We start from the raw sequence: 21378 nt of genomic DNA on the forward strand, positions 1-21378 counted from the left end.
ATGCATGTCTTGGAGATTTCTAGGGTGCTCACATAAACACATGGAAGCAACAACTGGATGTTGTCATGTAACAGGCCAAGAAAGAAAAGGCTCAAAATCCAAATCCTCAACACAATCTTTAGTCTCCAAAACAGCAGGAAAAAAGGTTTTGCCAGGAAAAAGAAAACATTGTAAAAAAAAAAAAAGTGTAGTTTGGAGAGTGGGATACAGAAGACACTGATCTTGGTTTTTTGACTGTTTAAAAAACAACTCATCCTATGTGGTTTTCTAAATTTTATTACCTTCAAGAATTTAATAAGATCTAGGGGCATTGAAAGGCATCTGATAACTGGTCAAATAGAAACTAGACTTTGAGGTTACAGGGATAAATTGTACTACAGGCCTGTTACCATTTTTTCTGGAAAGATTCATCATAAATCCTAGGCTACTTCCTGTAGTTTTTAATAGGATAATTTAAATAGGCTCTGATTTAGATTTGATTGCAAACTTCTGCAAAGATGAGGAGCATTTGATTTTTTTCCGTTTTTACTAAAATTCTGTAAACATTTCAGTATTCAAGGCTTTTAAGCATAGATAACAGGTTTTTTTAACAGTCTATTAAATGTAATGACAAGTGTGACAGAAAATGTGTCTACAAGGAGGGTATATAATGACCCCTGCTTCTCTACAGTTTCTGCATGACAGAGAAAATGTTTAACATTGTGAATTCTCCTTGCAACCTTTTCCATGGGAGTATTTTATTAAAGAGTAATCTTTTAGCTGGTCAGTCTCTTCAGAGATCACTCCAGAGAGAATAAATGATTTTCAATGTTTTTAACAATACGCAATTCAGCATCAATTGCCTTTAGCTCATCCACTTATTCATTTTGCATCATACTGTGGTCCTCTCTCATTCCCTGAATTTCCTTGGACTGGGTTTCACATCTGTTCCCCAAGTGTAGAAATATCTCATTGCTTATATATCCCCATCTTTTGTAGAAGCTTATGACTAAGGTCAGTTTTAAGCTAGTCTAGCTTGTGACCCACTCCTCAGAAGTGCTGAGTAGTTTGTCCATTTTTGAATGGAGAATGACCAATGAAATAGGCCCAAGCTCTGTCACATTTACCATGGTACAACATTGGCCTGATTGCTAAGAAATCAAATAAAGATTTCAACTGATTGTCTGTTAGAGGTTTCTTAGCTATGTAGAGAGAGTACTCAGATTGATGAAATAAAAAGATATGTTGAGTATTTTACATTTGCTTGCAACATTGCTTAGCAAGGTAGAGCTGTCTAATAGATGATTAATAAAGCTTAGTATCTGCTTCAAACGAGCAAAAGCTTCATATTTAATGAGACTACATCAACCTGGAATCTAGTCAGCAGAATAAGTCAGTGTCACTTCAGGCATTACACATCTGTCCTGGAGCCTCTACCAGTTCTTCAGCACTGTACTGTCTGAATTCTTCCTTTCTTGATTTGTGGTGGCACAAAAACCTGGGTCTGCAGAAGATCATTGCCAAACCTAGCATACAACAAGACTGACAAATCTGAGAGAAGTAAATCTAATTTCTTAACTTTGTTGCAGCAATCTTAAGTGTTAAGGTATTAACATTTGCACAATTCAGTAACAAAAAGATAGCAATTTATCAGTCTTACAAATCTGCATAGCAATACCTGAGTATTGAGTTACAGGAAGGTCATCACACACAGCCAACAGTCAGAAATCATCTCCTTCCCCAGAAGAAACTCGGCAGTGGTAAAAGTACTGCCTGAGACCTGGATGCTCTGCCAAGCAGCGAGCACATCTCTACCTCTGCCCATCTCCTCCATTTTCAGTAAGAGACTGAGTGATTTGAAGGATCTACACCTGGATAGGGTTTGATTCTATTTTATAACCAGGACTGCAGCACAGGCTCATCAGTTTTGGGGCACTGGTATGGTGTGCCACATGCCTAGGTGATTTCCTCAAAATGGAAATTAACTCTGTACTCTAAAAGAAACAAGAAGTCTTACTTGCTAATAAGATGCAGCCCAGTGCTCTGATTAGAATTTATGATCCTCACCATTTAATTAACGTATGTAAATATTTTTTTAAATAACATTTTATAAGCTCAATAAGGCACTTCAGTGCATGAATTATGGTGCATTAATTCATGCCTAGTTGCACTGACAGTGCTTGGCCTTCTGCCTCGCTCCTGACAATACAGTCGGCATGAATTAAGGCACCATATTTCATACCTTCATATTTCCTAAGGTTTAGAAACAGATAAAAATAACCAAGAGTGGGTATTAGTACCCATGCAGAACAGTCAGTGATTCACTTTGCTGCAAGTCATAGATTTGTTTTCAGTGCCAAGACTACTAAGACTTAATATAGAAAAAATGACATTGCTTTTGGAAGTAGTAATTATTAAATATGCTGAAGTCAATCCAGTTAGCTTTATACTGGCCAGACCAACACCAACAATACCACTCCCTGCATAAACTCTCTACCTGACACCAAGCTGGCTGAGCAAGCCCTACAGCCACTGCTGATTCCTTCTTCCTCAACAGTGGTGCGTGGATGAGCACCGTGATAGCTGGTGTCACTTACACCTTCCCATCCCCAAATCATTGAAAAGACACCTGGAGATAAGTAGGAGAATACAAGTGCCAGGCTAGCATGACCAAAGATGAGTAAGAAAAACAATTTAACTTTGATGTTCTTCTGTTCTCTTTTAGTACGAGTCCTGCACATAAATATTACTTGGCTGTTGACCCAGTGTCAGAATCCCTTTACTTGTCAGATACCAACACCAGAAAAGTTTACAAAGCAAAATCACTCGTTGAAACGAAAGATCTGGCCAAAAATGCTGAAGTGGTGGCAGGAACAGGTGATCAGTGCCTTCCGTTTGACCAGAGTCACTGTGGAGATGGTGGGAAGGCATCAGAGGCATCTCTCAACAGTCCAAGAGGTAAGAAAAGTATTTGAACTACTTGGGGAATCAACTTTCATCCTCCTACATTACTTAGAAATTCAGATGCAACTGGATATGCAAAAACTGGTCTCAGGTGATATGATGTGATTAACCATAGTAAAGCTAAATAATATTATAAAGCTCATTCGTCTTTTGAATATGAAGAACACTCTGACTATAATTGGCTGAAGTGAGATGCAAATTCTTTCACTCCCTTTTTGTGAGAGTCCTAAGTGGAGTTTGAGTTCGACCTGAGTACCGTCTAGGGTTCGGTTTAGAGCTGCAGTTAGGTTTTGGAAAGAGGAAAAGAGCAGAGCACCAGTGTGACAGGGGCTGCTGAAACGAGGTTAGGGCTGCCCAAACCTTTCAGTCCTGGCCAATTTTTTGGGAGCCCTACGTGGGATTGTGTTGGACCTGGGCAGTGTGTAAGGTTAGGGTTCAGAGCAAGAAAAAGCACAGACACCCAGCCTGAGTGATGCCGCAAAGATGCTGCCAAAATAAGGTTAGGGCTGCCCAAACGATTCTGTCCTGGCCCCTTTTTCTGGGAGGGCTAGGTGGGATTCTAACTGAACGATATTCCTTGCTATGGGGTGGTAGGCAGCGGAACAGATTTTCCAGATATTTTTGTTTCCCCATCCCTAAAAGTGTTCAAGACTAGGTTGAATGGGCTTTGGGCCACCTGATCTAGTGGAGGATGTCCCTGCCCATAGCAGGGGGTTGGAACTAGATGGTTTTTAAGGTCCCTTCCAACCCACACCGTTCTGTGATTATAAATATTCTTTTCTTGTATGGCAGCACTCCTATTTAATTAGCTTTCTGTTGCAAGGTGTCAGCATTTAATTATATTTAACTTCTAAGCAAATAGTGTTGTTGTAAAGTCCGTTTTATATTTCTGTATTTGGATGACTGTGGTAATGTTAGTGGGGCTTACACATTTTAAGTCAGGGCTCTTCAAATCAAACAGCTAGTAAGATCAAGTATATTGAGAAATCTCGTTTGTCCTTCCTCATTAAGTTCGCTTTCTAAAATACGAGCATCTCACCTGCTCCATTTGAAGTAAGCATTTTGCTGAAGCCTTTGAGTACATCCTATATTGTCACATGCAAAATGCACGTGAAGCCTGAATCCTCACTAGCAGCACAATTAATCTCCTTGCAGTGTGCATTAGAACTGCAGTTTGAATTAGAACTGAGATAAAATGTCTGGATTTGGTCCTCTAAAGCAGCTGATCAGCTCCCAGTAATATCCCTGGAACAAAGGGTAAACAACAGCTCCAGTGGCAGAGGCCTAAGTGGGCTTTTAACATGTCCCCCCTCTAGCACACTGCTCACTCCTAAAGACTGGCTCTAAGGAAGTTTTGATTGTTTCTCCTGAGCTAATGAAGAAAGGCTGTGTAGCAGTAGGAAGTTCGAATGTATATATACAAACAAACATTTCTAGGACAAGCAAATAATACTGTTTTAAGGCTTAGCAAGTGACACAATTATTGGTAGAGCGACCTCAACATGTCTTTAATGATGGAAGTTATGTGTGAGGTAAGTGCAAATAAATGTTGATCTTCAGGAAGCTTATTAATGTTATGAATCAATTATAAAAATAGATGAAAAAGATTTTCAGATCCTTTATCAGGAAAATAATCAATGTATTATTACAATTGATCATATCAAATTACAATATAATCAGTGGTTTCATCTTTCTTACTGGGGAAATATCTTTGAAAATTTGTAATATGCTATCTACTTTTAAAATATTCATGCATAGCTGGCTTCTTCAACAGGTGCTAATCATAGAGACATTAATAGGAATAAAAAGTACAATTCATGAGTGCTGGGGCAGCCAGCAAAAATTAAAAAATTAACTGTAAGCTGACAATGGCTCATACATTGGCAAATTCGGGTAATGGCTCCCAGCTGATTTAAGAATCTAAATTATATCAGTTTAAATTGAAATTGTTTGTCATTTTCTGTGCTCTGGGTTTTAGATCTTAATTTCAAGGAATTGTGGACTGGCACATTCCCTTTTTGTGCAGGGCCTAGCATAATGCAACACCAACTCTGCCACCAGCAGAGCACAAACTATTAATTGTGCATTATCATGATGGCCTTACAAATGCACATCCTTGTTTGCCTATACACTAAAACACTGGATAACCTTGAAAGCAGTAGGAAGTACTTGCCTGCTACCTATCGATTTAGGTATTTATTAAAAAAATAAAAACTCATATATACTTAAATATAATTTGGTGATTATTTTGCATCACTTTTGTTTGTTAATGGAGTAATTATTAATTTAGAAGATGTCACACTTCTACTGAAAATGCATTCAAAATGTACATGCAAATATTTTTTTCTAGAAGACAGGAAAAACTGACAAAGAATCCCTGGTGAGTCCAGAGATTCAGCAACATCTTATCCACATCTAAAGATATTTGAACACAAAGCAACACAGTGTTATGTAGTATTTGATCACAGGTCTAAATGAATTAATGTAACTTTTCATCTGAGATTTTTATGATCCAAAAGTGTATACCTCATAATGCAGATAAAGACAAAGTAATTGTCAAAATATTTAATATATTCAAATGCATTCTTCAGCGACCATGCAACATTAACATTTATTTTTAAGCTGATGTAGAACTTACTTTTGGCTCCATTTTTTCCATCTGCCTCATTTTTTTTCCAAACGTTCCCTTTTTCTGCAATAAATAACAATTGTGTTATGTGGTAGAAATGTTGGTATCTGAGAAGGAACTGCTTAGTGGCTGTCTCACCTTGGTTAGTTACTCCTGAGAAGTTGTATTCTTACTTTTGCTCCTGGCTGCTTGTGACTTTGAATGGAGGCTTATCTATATGACTCGGTTTATCCATTTGTAAAATCGATAAGAAATACCTACTGTGTAACACTGTTGTGAAACTTAATCCTGTTTGGTAAAGTCCTCAGAAGTCTGCAACTGGAAATTCATATATTTATTTTTCTGAATGAAAGTTGCTTCAAATACTGTTTTAACTTTTTTGAACTTGGATTTTTCTATTTTGGTAGGTAGGTAGTTTTTTTGTTATTTGGAGTATTGTTTTTAGTGTCTCATAGATTTTTGACTATTTAAGGCTTTCAGCTGCTTTCATCTCTCATTATTTGAGAAGACTGTCTTTGCCAAGTGACCAGGAATTGAACGTCAGACAGTAAAACATCGTGAAGTCACACTGGTCAATTAAGATTTGATCTTACCCCAGTTTTCATTTTGCAGTTAACAAATGTGTGGGGCTTTGTTCGGTCTGTTCCCACTTCTCTGTGAAGGACTAGAGGTGGGGCTTCGCGAGCATCCATCTTGCACAATTGTGTGTTTGAGCTGACTTTGAAAGATGCTTTTAAACTTGCATGGGTGATGTAGTTGAAACTTGAACTTCAATATATTATTTTTACTGCAACTTCCTTTAATTCTGTATAGAACTCAGACTAATGAGTCATGTAATAGATGACCAAGTACTTAAGCAAAATGTGAAATGGTACAAGGTGGGAACATAAAATAAGAACTGTGACAAGCTGAACACATTTATTACACAAGAAGATATTGAAAATGAAGAAGTAACTACACAAGATATTAATCACTGACTGAATTCTAATATCTTGAACTTTACTAAGCAACAGATTTTAATTTTGGGGTGGGGAATTATGGTGGGTAGGGGAATTTTTTTGATTAAAAAGTATTTGTGGCATATCTAGTCACCAACATTATCATTTGAACAGTCTGCGTTAATATTTATAATAAGGCACTAAGGGATAGTGTCCTGATTTTACTAGATTAGTCACTGAATATTGGAGCATTAAGCACTACAATTAATAGAAATACCTGGGAGTTGTTCTGCTTAACAATGAAAAGCCAATACCTGGATCAAAGGCATTAAACACTTACCCTGCCTTTCTGAAACCAGTGGGCTTTTAGACATGTAAATAGTTGTAACTTTCCAGGCTTAACTGACAGAGGCAGAGAGAGGCTGAGACAGACAAGTTACCAGATTTTTGCTGAGATAGTATTTCCGAGTCAGTACACCAAGAAAAGTGACTTAGATTAACATCTGATTTAAATTACTCTATTTTGAGGCAGCCTTAGAACATGCACACAGGAAAGCTAGTGTGGAAGAACAAGCTAAGTAACTTTTCTTAAACCACCAAGTCCCTCCAATGATTGAACCTCAAGGTACAGAAGTGACTTAGAACATTTGGAAGCCCAAGCACTAAATCTGAAGATTTAAACATCTAAAGCCCTGCAGTGTCTGCTTTTTGACTCCTGGGTCCAAACCAGACTCTAGACATGGAAGATAGATGCTCACACATATGTGCAAGCTATGTGGAGAGCCACTGCTGCAGAAGAAATTAAGAACTGCACACTGAGTACAGACTACCTGAATACAGTGCAGTGACCTCACTATAGTTGCAGTGACCTTTAAGCAAGCACAAGGGAAATGTAAAAGGCTGGAGTAAGTTCTAAATCCCATGCATAAAATGCTTTTTCCACTCAGATGTATGACCATGAACTAGCAACACAAATACAAGCTTAAACTAAAAATCAGTTCTGCAACATAGCTTTATTCATTTTGCTTGAAATTATTCTACTAAAGAAACACTACTACAAAAAAATCATGGTTTTAAAAACACGTTCACCCAAGCAGCTTACATCCTGAAATAATCAGTCTTCTTGTTCACCATCTGCAACGCTTCTTGCTAAAGTAAATAAAGCTGCAAGAACAACTGCTCAGACTAAACCTTTACATTTTTCAAATGACAGTAGGCCACTTACAGCCTGATCCTACTCAGCTAAAAGATTCCTGTTGGCTTCAATAGGATGCACACCAAATTCTTAATATAGCCTTTCATGAAAACAAGACACCCTTGCCACATGTAATGAAACCACTATTCACTCAGCAATCTTTGCCATTTTACAAATTCATGAGCTTTTGAATCCTCCTATACAATTCAAAAAGGAAAGCAGAATGTGGTGAGATGTTTCAGTAGTACCATGTAAAGTAAAAAGAATAAACCAACTTTCAGCCTCAAATGATTGTCATTTGTGCATCAGAAGCAACAAAAAATTCATCTCGTGATTTTGGATTCAGCAAAATATATTCCCCTTTTTTTTTTCCCCAGTTGCCTTAGTTACCTGTGATTTCAGAGGCCTGTAAAACGTAAGTGAACTTTCTTTGGAAAGTAGGTTTTCCTAAACATCCTCCAACCTTCATCTGAATGCATACATTATTTGCTTTTCTGCTAACTGTTGTCAGCAATAAGTATGACCCTAGTCATCACATCTCAGACCAGAAGCAGGATGTTTTCAGTCAGTAGTTAAAATGCTGTTTGCTCCAGCTCTGCTGTTAGGCATCTCCAAACAGAACAACACTGAAGCACTAGTACTGAAATCATGTTCCAGCCGACAAAGAATTGTTAAACATTTTGCTGCTAGTACTGAGACAGTAACGAAGTAAAGATGACAAAGATCACAAAGCACCAGACTGCAAATCACTTGAATCATATTTTGAGTGGTGTATTATGGTAACCTATAAATAACTAATTGCATAAAATTGCTTTAGTAGTTTCTAGATGGCAGCTTTAATTAAAAGCACCGGAGACATTTAGAAGTTTAGAAATAGATGTCATGTAATTTGCCCTTTTACCAACCATAAAATGGTAATTAACCAATTTGATTCACTTCTTCCTATTAAAAGTTTTATGAGAATCACAACTTTTCTTAATACAGTCTTTCTTCAGCAGAAGGTGGCATTCTCTTTTATCCATCTTCAACAGTAGTTTTAGATGTTCATATATGAAAACTTCTAAATAAACTTCTGAAGAATTTAATGTAAAATACTCATTTGCAGTTTTTATCTGAGAAGAAAGTGTAAATTTTCACAAGTGGGCATCATATAGCTCTGCTATTCATTAACATGTTCAAAAAAAGGATTTGTTCCCAAAAAGTCTCTTAAAATGCAAGTGTGGGCTATAATGTGGGGCAAAAATAATCTGTTTTAATGGGGAACTTGCTGTATTAATTTTAATCCATATTTTCTAATTTAATTACAAATCTACAATGAGCTATGATTTGTAATCAATGATTATAACAATCATAAGAGCTACTGTTTTAAATTCACGGACAAATTATGGTCCAATGTAATACAGTCCCAGTGACTAAACACAACTAAAACTTGTACTTCAGTACAAGCACATTACTCAAAAACAGGTTGTGCTCAGCTCTGAATCAAAGAGCAAGACTAAATATTTGCACCTGTTAACTTTGCCATGACTCAGGTATCAGTGTTTGAGGAGGAATCTTACATCCAAGCAACCTAATTATCATTTGTGCAGTAGGCCACATCTGTGCCCAGAGACAGTGGCAGGTGGACATAGTTTGGTGCTACAGTTCCTTAGAAAACTGAACCCAGACTGAGAACCTAATATAAACTACATTTCATTCTCAGTGCAAACAAAAGCAATAACTAAAAAAAGACCATTTCCACTCAGTGAGTGAGCAGTGTTGAAACTTGCACTCAGAGCTATTCATTACACTTGGCATGTGCATGATTCCTCTCCAAGTTCCTCAGTGATTAAACACAATGAAGTGCTGCATGTGATTCAATTCTGTATTACACTGTACATCAGAAAAGGATTAAAATAAGCTCTTGGAGTACAGATTATATGAGGCATCATGCAAGATGTGACAGGAACATTAATGTACCCAGCTGTAATAATGAATAAATTGGGACAGTTCAGCCACTAATCTGTTTTGTTTTCTAACAGATGACATATTTGGCATTTGTCAACAGGACTTAAATACATAAGTAATTTTTTTCAAATGGGTGAAATTATTTTAGTATACAGGAGAAAGCACTAGTTCATTGCTGAACATATATACTCTGGTACTTGAAGAAACTTAGCTAATTAGGAAGTACCAGATATTTATTGCCTTTAGTTCAAACACTAAAGACCTGGAGTTGTTTAATGCCCCACTGGCATATATACTTCCCCTGCAGATAGATTGCCTTTCTGCCATGGCTGGAGAGGCAAATACATACTCTTATTGCTAGATCTGTGGTTTTCTTATACAGTCAGTATTTGAAATCCATTCAGCAACACAACCAAGCATCTTTCAGTGCTGCTTAATTTTTGACTTTTATATAATGGCTGGTCTGAAGCCAATATAGCCATCTGTTCACAGGGAAGTTGCATACAACAAGATGCACTTGCCTTGTGTTATGTGTGGCATGGATCTGGCTGTGCTGCCCAGGTGAGAAGCATAGCTCCTTGTTGCCCATGCAGCTCCCTCCCCTTGCATGGGAAGGCCCCAAGACAACACCTGTGCTGTAGGTCCCACACACATCAGCTTTCTCACTTGAACTTGTGAGCTACACTGGGAAGCAAATCAAATCCCATCTAGTATTGCTATGTCTGATATACCCCATCTGATATAGCTCCACAATGCATTATCGCTAAGGTTAAAAACACCCCCAACAATCATAGCTCCATTCACATAAGGCATTCCTTGCTCCTTGCACCATCCACATCACAGTAATCCAGCATGACTACTTCTTTCTTCCCTCAGAAGGAGCCTTAAAGAGACTACCAAGAAAGTACTAAGAGTTAGGAGGCTGAATCTGAAGAGATTTTTGTCACCAACCTCCTCACATCCAAGAAGCCCTAGCATGGCTTACTAGCACCTTTTGCATTTTCTTTCATTTCATCCGTTAGCGTGCTTTAGCCTCACCATTTAGAGCTGCTGAGAGCAGTGCAGAGTCCAGGCAGGATGGCAAGGACCTGTAGTGTCCCCACAGAAGGTGCCCAAGAGCCCCGGCTCTGCTTGTTCTGTGACCCCACGCTGCATTGGGGGTGTCAACATAACCCTTCCCATTTTTTAAAGAGAAAATTTACACATGTACAAGCTAAACTGCAAGTCATAATTTGAGCCCTCAGGAATTATCATCAGGAAAACCTCTACAGACCACCTCTGAAGTTACAGTCACTTTAGCGTGGTTGATTTGTAAAACCAATTCCTTATTTACACAGTCATTAATAACCAGACTGGATTTCTTCTTGCTTCAGTCGGAGTTTTAGCTTGGAAGTTTTTGCAACTCATTTGCATCAAGAGATTTTACAGTTTATTTTGCATATCTAGACTTTGTGTCTGACCTGGCTCCTAGGCCCCGACCCACTGGCACCTCATAGCCTGGCCTTTTGTATACATGGGTCTCTTAAGCACAAGGGAGAGACAGATGGGGTGCAGCCCTTCCCAGCAACTAGGACACATGGTGCATCCCACACACAAGAACAAACCCCTTTGGTTTTCAGACACACCCTTTCCCTCAACTCACCTTCAAACCTTCAGCCTTTTAGGCTATGATTTAACTTTTTAGAAACACATGGCAGACAAGTTTGCCGGTCACCCAGAAGTTTCTAAACACACCCTAGTTTTCTGATGAAAAAGCAAAAATCCTCTGAGGGCACCACCACCAGAGAGACACACTTCAGAAGCTCACAGGAAACCAGCCCCTAAAATGGGAGGGCTTGCTTCCTCCTTTTTATAACCTTCCAACTGAATGGCCCCAGGTGATTTCAGTCCCCCAGGTGATCTCTGTTCCTGAAGAATTTGATGTTTCACTGATCAGCAGTTTAACATAACAGACCGATGTAGCCTTACTCTGTATCCTGTGGCGCTTCAGCAGTCCATAGGTGTTTTTTGTCCAGGGAGGAGAAGGAGATAGGGCAATGAGTATCTGTCTTCTCACAGCAGTTTGCAGCCAGATGAATACACTGTATCCCCAGTTTCAAACAATTACTTTCAACTACCAGCGCTAGGCTGATAGCCTGAAAACTGGACCTAGTAGGAGTGCTAGGCACTAAAAACTTAACAGCAGTCGCCTTTGGATATTTTCGTGAGGAGGCCTTTGCATGCTGCCTCAACATCATGCCAAGCACAGCAGGGCCTGAGCGGGGTGCTGTGGTGGGGAGCACCTGAGGCCTTGCCCCACAAGACCTTCAGCCCCCTCGTCCAGAGCAAGGGAGGGAAACCGTCTGTCATGGGGGAGAGGCAAGCCCTCGCTATCCTACTGGCCTCTCTGTAGAACCTGGTGTTGACATTATTCCCACTCTGTTAGAAAAGTGGCCATGGGCAATTTATTTTGGGGCCCTGCCACTGGGTGTTAACACTCTAAGAGACAGCCCATAGACTCAAACGCATTTCCAGCTGCTGGGTATAGATGTACACAAGGGTCTGGGGGCACTGTCCCCCTCTCAGCCCCAAGAGGATATGTATTGCCCATCAGGGCTACCTGGTCCTGCCCCTGTCCCCTGCACTGCTTATTCCCCCTCATCCTGAGGTACAGCTGCTCCTATGTATTTAAAGAAATTAAATTAAATATAAGGAAATGGGACTGGGAGGTGGGGGAATTCTTTTTTATTTATTTATTTATTTTTCTTCTCTTATATAATGTCATATGGAATTGCTGTGTGATATCCTAAACTGGCGTGCAGACAAGTGTTTTGTAAATTCAGAGAACATGCAGCCTTCAGTTGTGGTAAATGCAGGGGACAAAAATCAAGAACCGTATAAGCCACTGTCCAAACCATCTGTTCAAGTCCTTTGCCTTTCATTTCTGTGTAGCAGAACATAAATTTATTATTAAAATAGCTTGGCTGTGCACAGCAGCTGCTATAATTGCAAAGTTATGCAACTTTAAATGGGAAATTATGAAGTAGTTTAAAGCAAGAAATGGAACGGGTTCAGTAGAAAAGATTTCACAAACCTAACATGAATAGAAGTGCTTTTCTAGCTATTTTCAATGTTTCAGGGAAAAAAGATCTTACATTTCATGCAATATAGAAAAGTCTGACAAATATTGAATGCAGGAAGAACCAGGGAGAAAGTGCTAGACTAGGACAGACCAGGGTCAGGCACAGGTTGTGACACAGCGGGTACCATGCACTGCCAGTGGGAGACAGCAAGCACTCTGTGCCTTAGTTTCCCCACTGAAATACAGAAGACCAATAACTTTCCCTTGCAGAGCCCTCATGTTTGTTTCAGGGGCCACCTCTCCTTTGCCATGCAGTGGTGCTAAAGCTATAGCAGACCCAGCAGTGGCAGAGCAGCACTAGCTCCTGCTGAAGCCTGGTGTTGCCATGAGACTGTTTCCAGTACGTGACTGTGTCTTGGGCAACACTGCACTGCAATTCATTCTGCAGCACAGGTACTCCTTCCGCCTGGTAAGCAGAGCCTGTTTTGTACCACTGGTATGTATAACCCCCAGACTGCAAAAGTTGTTCTCGCTTTCTGTGGGTGCTTCCTGCTTGCTCAGATGCTCCGGTAAGTCACACAATACAGTAATACGAAAAAATTGCTTCTGCTTGAGAACAAAGAAAGTTAAAATGAAGAAAAATCAAGTGGAAGATAAGCTTTTAGAAAAGCTAATCTTTTCCCACTCTGTGATGATGGCCATGAAGTTGTTGAAGAGCATAATTTTATGTATATACATTACAAGAAAAGCATCTGCTGCTTTGTTCTGTTTCTTCCTTGCATCTTCACTCTTTCTACGTGAGTCAGAGAGTCTGATCTTTGGAAAGATAGGATCTTCCCATATACAATTTGTATAAGCCTCAGATAAGTAATAGGTAGAAAAAAATTGACTTATACTTTTTTAATCATCACATTTTCAGAGACTTAAGAGGAGAAGAAACATTTTTTTTAATCCAGCAAATGTCGATGTTAACACGCTTTTTTTTTTTTTTTACCCTTTCCTTTCATCCAGGTATCACTGTAGATAAGCATGGATTTATTTATTTCGTTGACGGTACCATGATTCGGAAAATTGATGAGAACGGTGTGATCACAACAATAATAGGTTCGAACGGCCTCACATCAACCCAGCCATTGAGCTGTGACTCTGGAATGGACATCACTCAGGTAGACACCTGGTTTTCATGTGTTGTCACTTTTCTGCATTGTGGAGACAGATGGATTGGTTTCTCATACAACAGTTATATATCAGAATATGCCAGATGAATCAGATTATTCTGAACCGCGGAGTATGGAGTGGATCTTCCATTCACACTATTATTATAAGGTGTATTATATAAATGCAAAACTACACACTTGATTTTATCCAGGAGGTTGCATGTGAATTTGTAGAGGTGCTTATATAATGAATATATACTGCTTTAGAAAGTTGCTTGCTACTTTGAGATACAGCTTCCAAGGAGTTTATGAGAAGTTTAGAGTGCTTTCCTTTAGTCCAGCATTCAGACTTATTTGCTTGAACTACTAAATGGAAAAAATATATATTCTGTTGACATCTAAGTCTATTCTAAATCATGGAAGAGCATTACAGTAAGTAATTACAAAATAGCAGTACTGTACTGAAGCTACTGCATTTCAATACATTTCTCAAAGTGCTTTTCAGTTCTTATTTCAAAAGCAGTGTAAAAGAAATTGGACTAAAACACACTTACCACCTCTCTAGTTTATACTAAAAAAGATATATAGATAAACATGAAGAAACATAAATGGAACTCCTGACTAGTCAGTGAGCCATGCTTGTAGATAGCACAAGGAAGGGATTGGCCTTTGCCAATAACGATCAGACTCAAAATAAGGGAAAAGCTGTACTTGAAGAAAACTTTAAGCATTCATGTAGCATACAAAAGATATATTATGGACTGTGTAAGCTAATAACCAGGATCCAGTTATTTTACATTTCATTTTCTCCCTGCCCTTTTTTCAATCCTTCACAATTGCAAAATCACTTAAAATATGCTGTATAACAATTGCAAGATCTTGTTCCTAGTTTCTGAGTAGTGTTTGAATAATAGCAGCTTACTGTGATCATGTAATCACATACATGTGGAATACAGGGTCAATGTTTTGAGTAGTTTTTATCAAATTTCACAGGGACAAACAATGGAATATGATGCTACCATCACAGCAGCACTTGGAGATTGTATTGCTAGAGTCAAAATTGAAAATCATGTCCTTGTTCCACTTCACATGTCACTAAGTATTTGGAAATGCAGGGAGTGGAACTGATACACAGGCCTCCTTATTCTCTCTGGTCCAGTAGATATATAATTTTTCCATGTAAAGCAGAACAGGGTCAAGTGGATTAGCTGTGCTAAACCCAATCTCACACTAGCCTACTAATTGTCTTAAGGTGATATTGTTTCTGGGCACCTTGGCTTCTGCTCTGGCACCTCTTCTTGCAGGATAGTCAGTCCTGCAGATCATAAGCAGGAACCCAGTGAAGCAACTCGTGCTCCGCAGCTGGAGGCACTGCGACTCTCAGCTCCATTGCTACAGACCTGCTGGCAGGAGTGATGCTTCATGGAACTTAGAGATGCCTGAAGCGTATTTACTCGCTTCTTGGATACACATAACATCTGCCAGGGGCATCAGTAACCAGATGAGAGATCTCTGAGGTGCAAGAAGTAGTGCCAGGTGCAATGTCTGCTCCCTGCCTTCTCCTTGTGATCTGTATCTAGGGTTGTACATGTAATTTTTTTCCTGGTCATATAACGTGTGACTCTCTATTTATGTGCAAATGTTGCTCATTTTCCTCATTTTGTGCAGCAACAAAATGTCTCACTAAATCTCAAATGTGATGCTTCATTTTGATGGTTTTCAATGCCTTTTAAAAAATGCAAACACCCTTTAGCAAATAACTTACAACAGGGGGTCTGGCAAATGTGGAAATAAAATGGTTTTATTTTTAAAATGAAAATGAAATTAAAAAGGTAAACTTTTGGGGCTGAAATCAAACATACCAAAGTTTTAAATCTCTCTGTCCCCTAAAATCCTGTTTTATGGTGGGCTGGCTACTTGCCAGAAAAAGATTTAGTTTACCTTACTCTACAACATAGTTCCAATGCCATGGAGAAAGAACTTTTGCAAAATCATAGATAAGAAAAAGCATGTCATAAAACAAATTCTTCATATTGCTCTTAGGACATCAGCATTCAGCTGGGATAGGGTCTTTTGTGGGTTCTTTAGTGATTCTTTGTATTGAAATTTTTCACAAAATACAGAATTTTGACTACTTACACGTACCCAGTAAAACACAGATTCTAAATAAATGTCCAGAATGCATGTTCTGAAAAGTAGGTATATCAAATTCACTTGGTAGTGTTTTTTTCCAAAATTGTTGCTGATAACCAGAAAACTCTATGAAATAACCACATCCCATTGAAGTCAAGTTTGTTAATCTGAAATTATATCATTGAAAATAAGGGAATGATATTTTCACTTAGAAACAATTGTATATCCTTGCAAGACTGCTGAGTTTCTTCCAGAATGGCATAAACATAAATGAAAAATGAATTTGGCCATCTCCACTTAAATTGTTTTTTGGCTAAATTACAAGTGGCATTTACATCAAGAGAATGTGGGTTGCTCACAAATTGTGTGTTGAGAGGGACTTATGAAATAGGTTAATAAAATCAATTCTCAAAGCTAAATTTGCTCTGACAATAAAATCAATGACTTGCTCAAAATCAATATTTCTTGATTTACTGAAATACAAAAATGTACTCTTGAAGTAAACACATAGAATAACTGCCCATTGCGAAAACTACTATAAATGACAAGCTTTCACTTTAAGGCATTCAGTTTAATATATGAGTTGATTATGACGGGTTTAATCATTTATTCCAATATCAGTTTTGACAGAAACACTTATTATTAATCATTCTGTGTTTGTTATTCACTGCCTTCTCATTCTTAAGCATAGTATTCTGCATTCATAAAGGAGAGGGGTGGGGGTAAGGACAGCTGGGGTTGAAAAGATTATGTGTTGTGGCAAATAAAGCACCAAACTCTGACTAATTACTTTGATCTCATACTTCACTGTGAGGGTGTTAATCTGAATTTAGAAGGAAAAGGACATTAGGTTGAGGTATTTATATGGCATGCTAGTGTTCTCAGTGCTATTTCTGCATGTACAAAACTTGGATGACTTTTCTTCTCAGCGCCATGCAAGTCCAATTATTTTAGTGTTCTTCAGTTAGTTAATAAGGAGAAAATGGAAAGAATATGGCTTTTCAGAACCAGATCTGTGAATATGCCTTACACGTGTAAGCACTCACCATAGGTGCCAGGATTTTGGCAGTCACTTACATTAGGATCAGCTATCCAGTAGCTTCCTTTGTGGTAGAGCTGGTCATATTATGTGTAAATGCTGTCCACAAAACCCTGAATACCATCACATGAGCAAGAGCTAAACTTTAAAGGCAAAACATTTTTCAAGAATATCAAAAGGGGATGTTGGTATTCATTTGATTTGTGAATTTAAATATTCACCTCACTTATCTATACCCAGAATCTGAATGCTGGACTTTTCACATGAGTGCCTCTGCAGCTTGGTCCTTGGCTTCTTCTAGGACTGGCTCCCATTCTCCCAAAGAACAAATTAAGTTCTTTGAAAGCTGTTTTGTTGTAGGTTAAGTGAATAGTTAAGTGAACAGTAAGCCCATGTTGAACCTTATATATTTACATCTAATCTGGAGGTTCCATGGATTGATTCATCTCATAGCTTTATGTTCTACCAAAAATTTCCTTGAGAAGCCCAACCAAAGAGAACAAAGTTACCTGCTACAGCACCTAATTTACCACTTCCCTTTGGATAGAACGACTATTAGAGGTACTCTAAATCGCAGACATAAGTTTTGGTCTGAAATACTCGTACTGACTTCTCACATTGCTGCCCTGCTGGCTGGTCTCTGAACATGCACCAGCGATGGGCAGGCTGGGGGTGGTCACCCCACAGCAGGACCTGTGCTGGGGCCTCCTGGGCGCGAGCCATGACAGACGTACTAAGGGAGGAGACTGGGGTGGAGAGTGAAAGAAGGAGAAGAGAGGGGATCCTCAGTCTGTTTCACTGCCTGATGAATCTGGATTCAGTTCTGGTCTAGATCAAAGGCAAAGGGGTTGCTTTTTTCCACAGATGTGCCCACTCTCATAGTGTTTGCTGCATCCCTAGGGTGTATAACGATTTTTAGCCTAGTTATTGATAGCAAATGAGAATGCATTGCTTGTGTGGGAATGTCTGTCTGTCCATCTCTCAGTATTCTTTTCCTCCCAGTAAATCAAAATCTTTGGCTGATTTCCAACAAATTTGTAGAGGAATACCAGCCTTCACAGCAATTACATTCCTACAAGTTCCATAAAAAATATTAGCCAGTTGCAGGAGAAAGACCTAAACTGCCCTTTCAAAAGGAAATATTGCAGCATGAGCTTTCTTTTATTAAACTCCAGAGATTCCACTCGGGATCTAATAAATGCCCCATTCAGAGGAGAAGCTTCATTTGGTGCTTGGATCTTATTAAACTCCCAAGTCAGTCAGCCATGAGACAGAAGTCCTTAGGAAAACGGACTTCATTAGATCCAGTGATCATAGAAGTTATATTGACATTGTGGGAGTCTTTGTGTGAAAGGAAAAAACACTTCACCTCAGCTTGAGCGATAAGCTTCGTTTCTCTTCTGCCTCCATTGCTGTGGTGAGAGCTGAGGAGGGAATCAGGAGCTATTTCGACCATCTTGCAATTTCGTCCCCTATCTTTCCTCCCCTGAGAAATATGTGGGCTGAATTTCCACCACTGTGAACCTCAAGTCATTTATATCTGCGCAGTTAGTGTTTGGGAATAGTTTAAACCAATCTCGAGCACATTCCCTGCAAATGGAGAGACTAAACATTTGCAAGGCAACAGAAAATGAATCCCAAGAGCTTTCTCTTAGCCTGTAACCACAGCCTTGTTCTCAAGCTGATGTCAGTCCCACTAGGCATGAGTCTGTGCCAAAGCAATAGCTCCAGCCTGATTGATGGTGTTAATAACTGTCACTGCTGTGTTCCAAAATGAAAGGTCTGGTTTGAAGACTTTTTCTTGACATTTGCACTTCATCAGCCTTTGTTCAGCAGTTCGCCATGTGAGGGAACCATCTATATCGTGTTGCTTCACATAAACTTCAGTGACACTGCAAAATGTTTTGCTCCCTCGTAAAAATGTGACAGCGTTACTTATGTGGGCAATTTGCTTACATAGGTCAAATTAAAAGGCACATTTCTAGAGTAGGGTTTAAGGGGAGTGACTGGACAGGGACCTACCCATGGCAAGAATGCCATGTCCTGGGCAGCCTGCCTTGAATGACTGGTGCGGAGGAGAGAGCAGTAAGTAGTTCTGTCGAAGACCTCCATGAAATAGTGAAGTGAGGAACAGAATGCTGCAAAATGGGAGTTAAGATGAGCAGAATCGCTTTAAAATGTAGTTTATTTCTCAACAAAGCAAACACTGACATTGCTTCCGCAGTCACAAGAGCTGCAGGCATTACCCACCAGCGTCTGCACGGGCACAATATGCTTCAGTGGCATTGTGGAAGCCTTTTGAGCAGAACAAAAAGCTGCCAGGACACGGTGACCTCACTTGAGAGCAGTGATGAGGGGCTGCTCATTGGAGCAAGCAGCCTGAACAGGACTTTCCCTGGATGCGTTTGAAGACAGGAAAGGTAAATGTGAAGACAAAAACATGATTTGATGAGTGGGTAGAAGAAGGGGGAGTGAGCTGCCGGCAGAAAACCCAAATGATTCTAGGCTGAAGTACTTTCAAGCCAGGGTGAGAGCAGGATAGCACAAAGCAACTGCAGGATTACAGAGAGCCAATTAATTCATTAGTATTACAGGCTGGAGGACCACACACTGTCTTTTTAGGTGTTTCTCTACAAACTTGACAGTTTAAACTGCATTCTTGTAAAAGTGGAAAGCAAAAAACGCTTTCTTCTTGTCTTGTTTTAACACCAGGTATTTAGTATTGTCATTGTGTTAGAGAGGTACATGCCATCAAAAAGCAGCAGCTTGGTTCTCACTGTACCAAAGCATTGCAAAACTACTGCTCTTCATTTGCTTTTAGTCCTCTACCTGGGTGAGGCTTTTTGCCACGCTCTTCTAGTTAAGCATAATTAATGCATCTCAAATATTCAGAATCCTTGCGCTGTGTATCTCAGTGCTTTCCAGAAGCATGTTTTATATGTATGCTTGAAATCACCAAACAGAAAGTACACAAAGCACAAACGATGATTTATTAGCCCTTTATTTGTGGTCTTCCTCACAGGAGACTTCCAGAGCTTTATTGTTATTTTTTCTAATTCTTGATGTATCAAGTAGTCCAGAAAAGCTGTTATTTTTTTTCCAGTATAAAGTTGTCCTATCCTCTGGTTCTTTTTACTCCGCTGCTTGATTTCTTGTCCTTTCTTCTCTGCCCTTGCTGGAGTACCAAAGGAACTAACAAGAGTGGAAGTCGTGGCCCCAGCAAAATCAGCAGCTGTTTTGCCACTGACTTCAGTGGAACCAGGGCTTCTCTTTGGGTGCTTTGCCAAGCTTAATTGAAAGGGTAGTGGGTGGCAAGTGAGTAGCAAGGAGCAACTATCCTAAGAGGATGTATGTGCTTCTGAAGGACAGACCAAAGCAGGTCAGGGCCAGAGCCTCTATGGAGGCATTTTCAAACCTTTTCTGAAATGAGCCCCCCTTGAATAATTGAAGTTAGTCTTTGGTAACCAGAAACCTGTACAAAATAATTCCAGTGATAATAGCATATGCAGGAAAAAGCAGTCACTAGTATCCATACTTTGAAGAAAAAAACAAGCTGAAAACCTTTTTAAAAAAGGATCTTCAGGTAGAAGATGAAATAATCTTTTCCCAGGGATGGAGGAGAGGTTAAGTACCCTCCCTTTAACAGGAACTGAGAGAAAGGAGGCTCATAGGATTAGGACCTAAGGTGGAAAAGAACCTGCGAGAGCTCGTGAATCAAACTTGTAGGTGTATAATGTGATTTTTAGAATATCAAACAGAAAGCAGGATGGTTTCATCACGGCTAATTTATATTCTAATCAAATTATTCTATCACTGAATTTGAAATGTTAGTTATAGAAGCGAGATACCATGCGATGAAGTCATGCTGCAATTTCTTCCTTAAAGTCCCAAGTGCTGTTCTTCTATTGGTCACCTGTAGAACAGCAATTTATTTCAATTATCTGCCATAAATAATGCATTACTACTGAGTAAAAATACTATGTACATTTTAATCAGCTCTTGCAGCAATCGCATTCTTTTTCTTGACTGTTGAGAAATGGAGCATTGTACACTTCATGTGATCCAAGGTGAAGAGGAGACCTGACAGACTGCTGCTCATGATTTTTATCTGACTTTTTGCTATTCACAGACGGGTTTTTTTGTTGATTTTTTTTCTAATGACAAACTGCAAGAAGAAATGCCTGCAAGAAGTAGATGACTGGCAAGAAGGTAACAGCTCAGCCCTGTGTCAGTGTTCTTGGGTGCAACCAGGGCTGGCTAGTTCTGAGGTTCTCCCGTCACTTTCTCATGCACCCAGTTCCTCTGGCTGCTTCACATTTTAGTTTGTATGCACAAG

The 21378-nt window shown here is 39.3% G+C and overlaps 1 protein-coding gene across 10 annotated transcripts in view; it reads left to right on the plus strand.

Annotated features, from left to right (window-relative positions):
• TENM1 (teneurin transmembrane protein 1) overlaps window positions 1-21378 on the plus strand; it is a 615716-nt gene that overhangs the window by 553462 nt on the left and 40876 nt on the right. For all 10 annotated transcript variants that reach the window (XM_040572077.1, XM_040572078.1, XM_040572079.1 and 7 more), the window contains 2 exons: window positions 2705-2937; window positions 13725-13879. In XM_040572077.1, the coding sequence (XP_040428011.1) occupies window positions 2705-2937; window positions 13725-13879 (388 nt within the window). The remainder of the gene's footprint in view (window positions 1-2704; window positions 2938-13724; window positions 13880-21378) is intronic.

The sequence above is a fragment of the Cygnus olor genome, chromosome 13 (genome assembly GCF_009769625.2).
Source record: "Cygnus olor isolate bCygOlo1 chromosome 13, bCygOlo1.pri.v2, whole genome shotgun sequence".
Classification (NCBI taxonomy): domain Eukaryota; kingdom Metazoa; phylum Chordata; class Aves; order Anseriformes; family Anatidae; genus Cygnus; species Cygnus olor.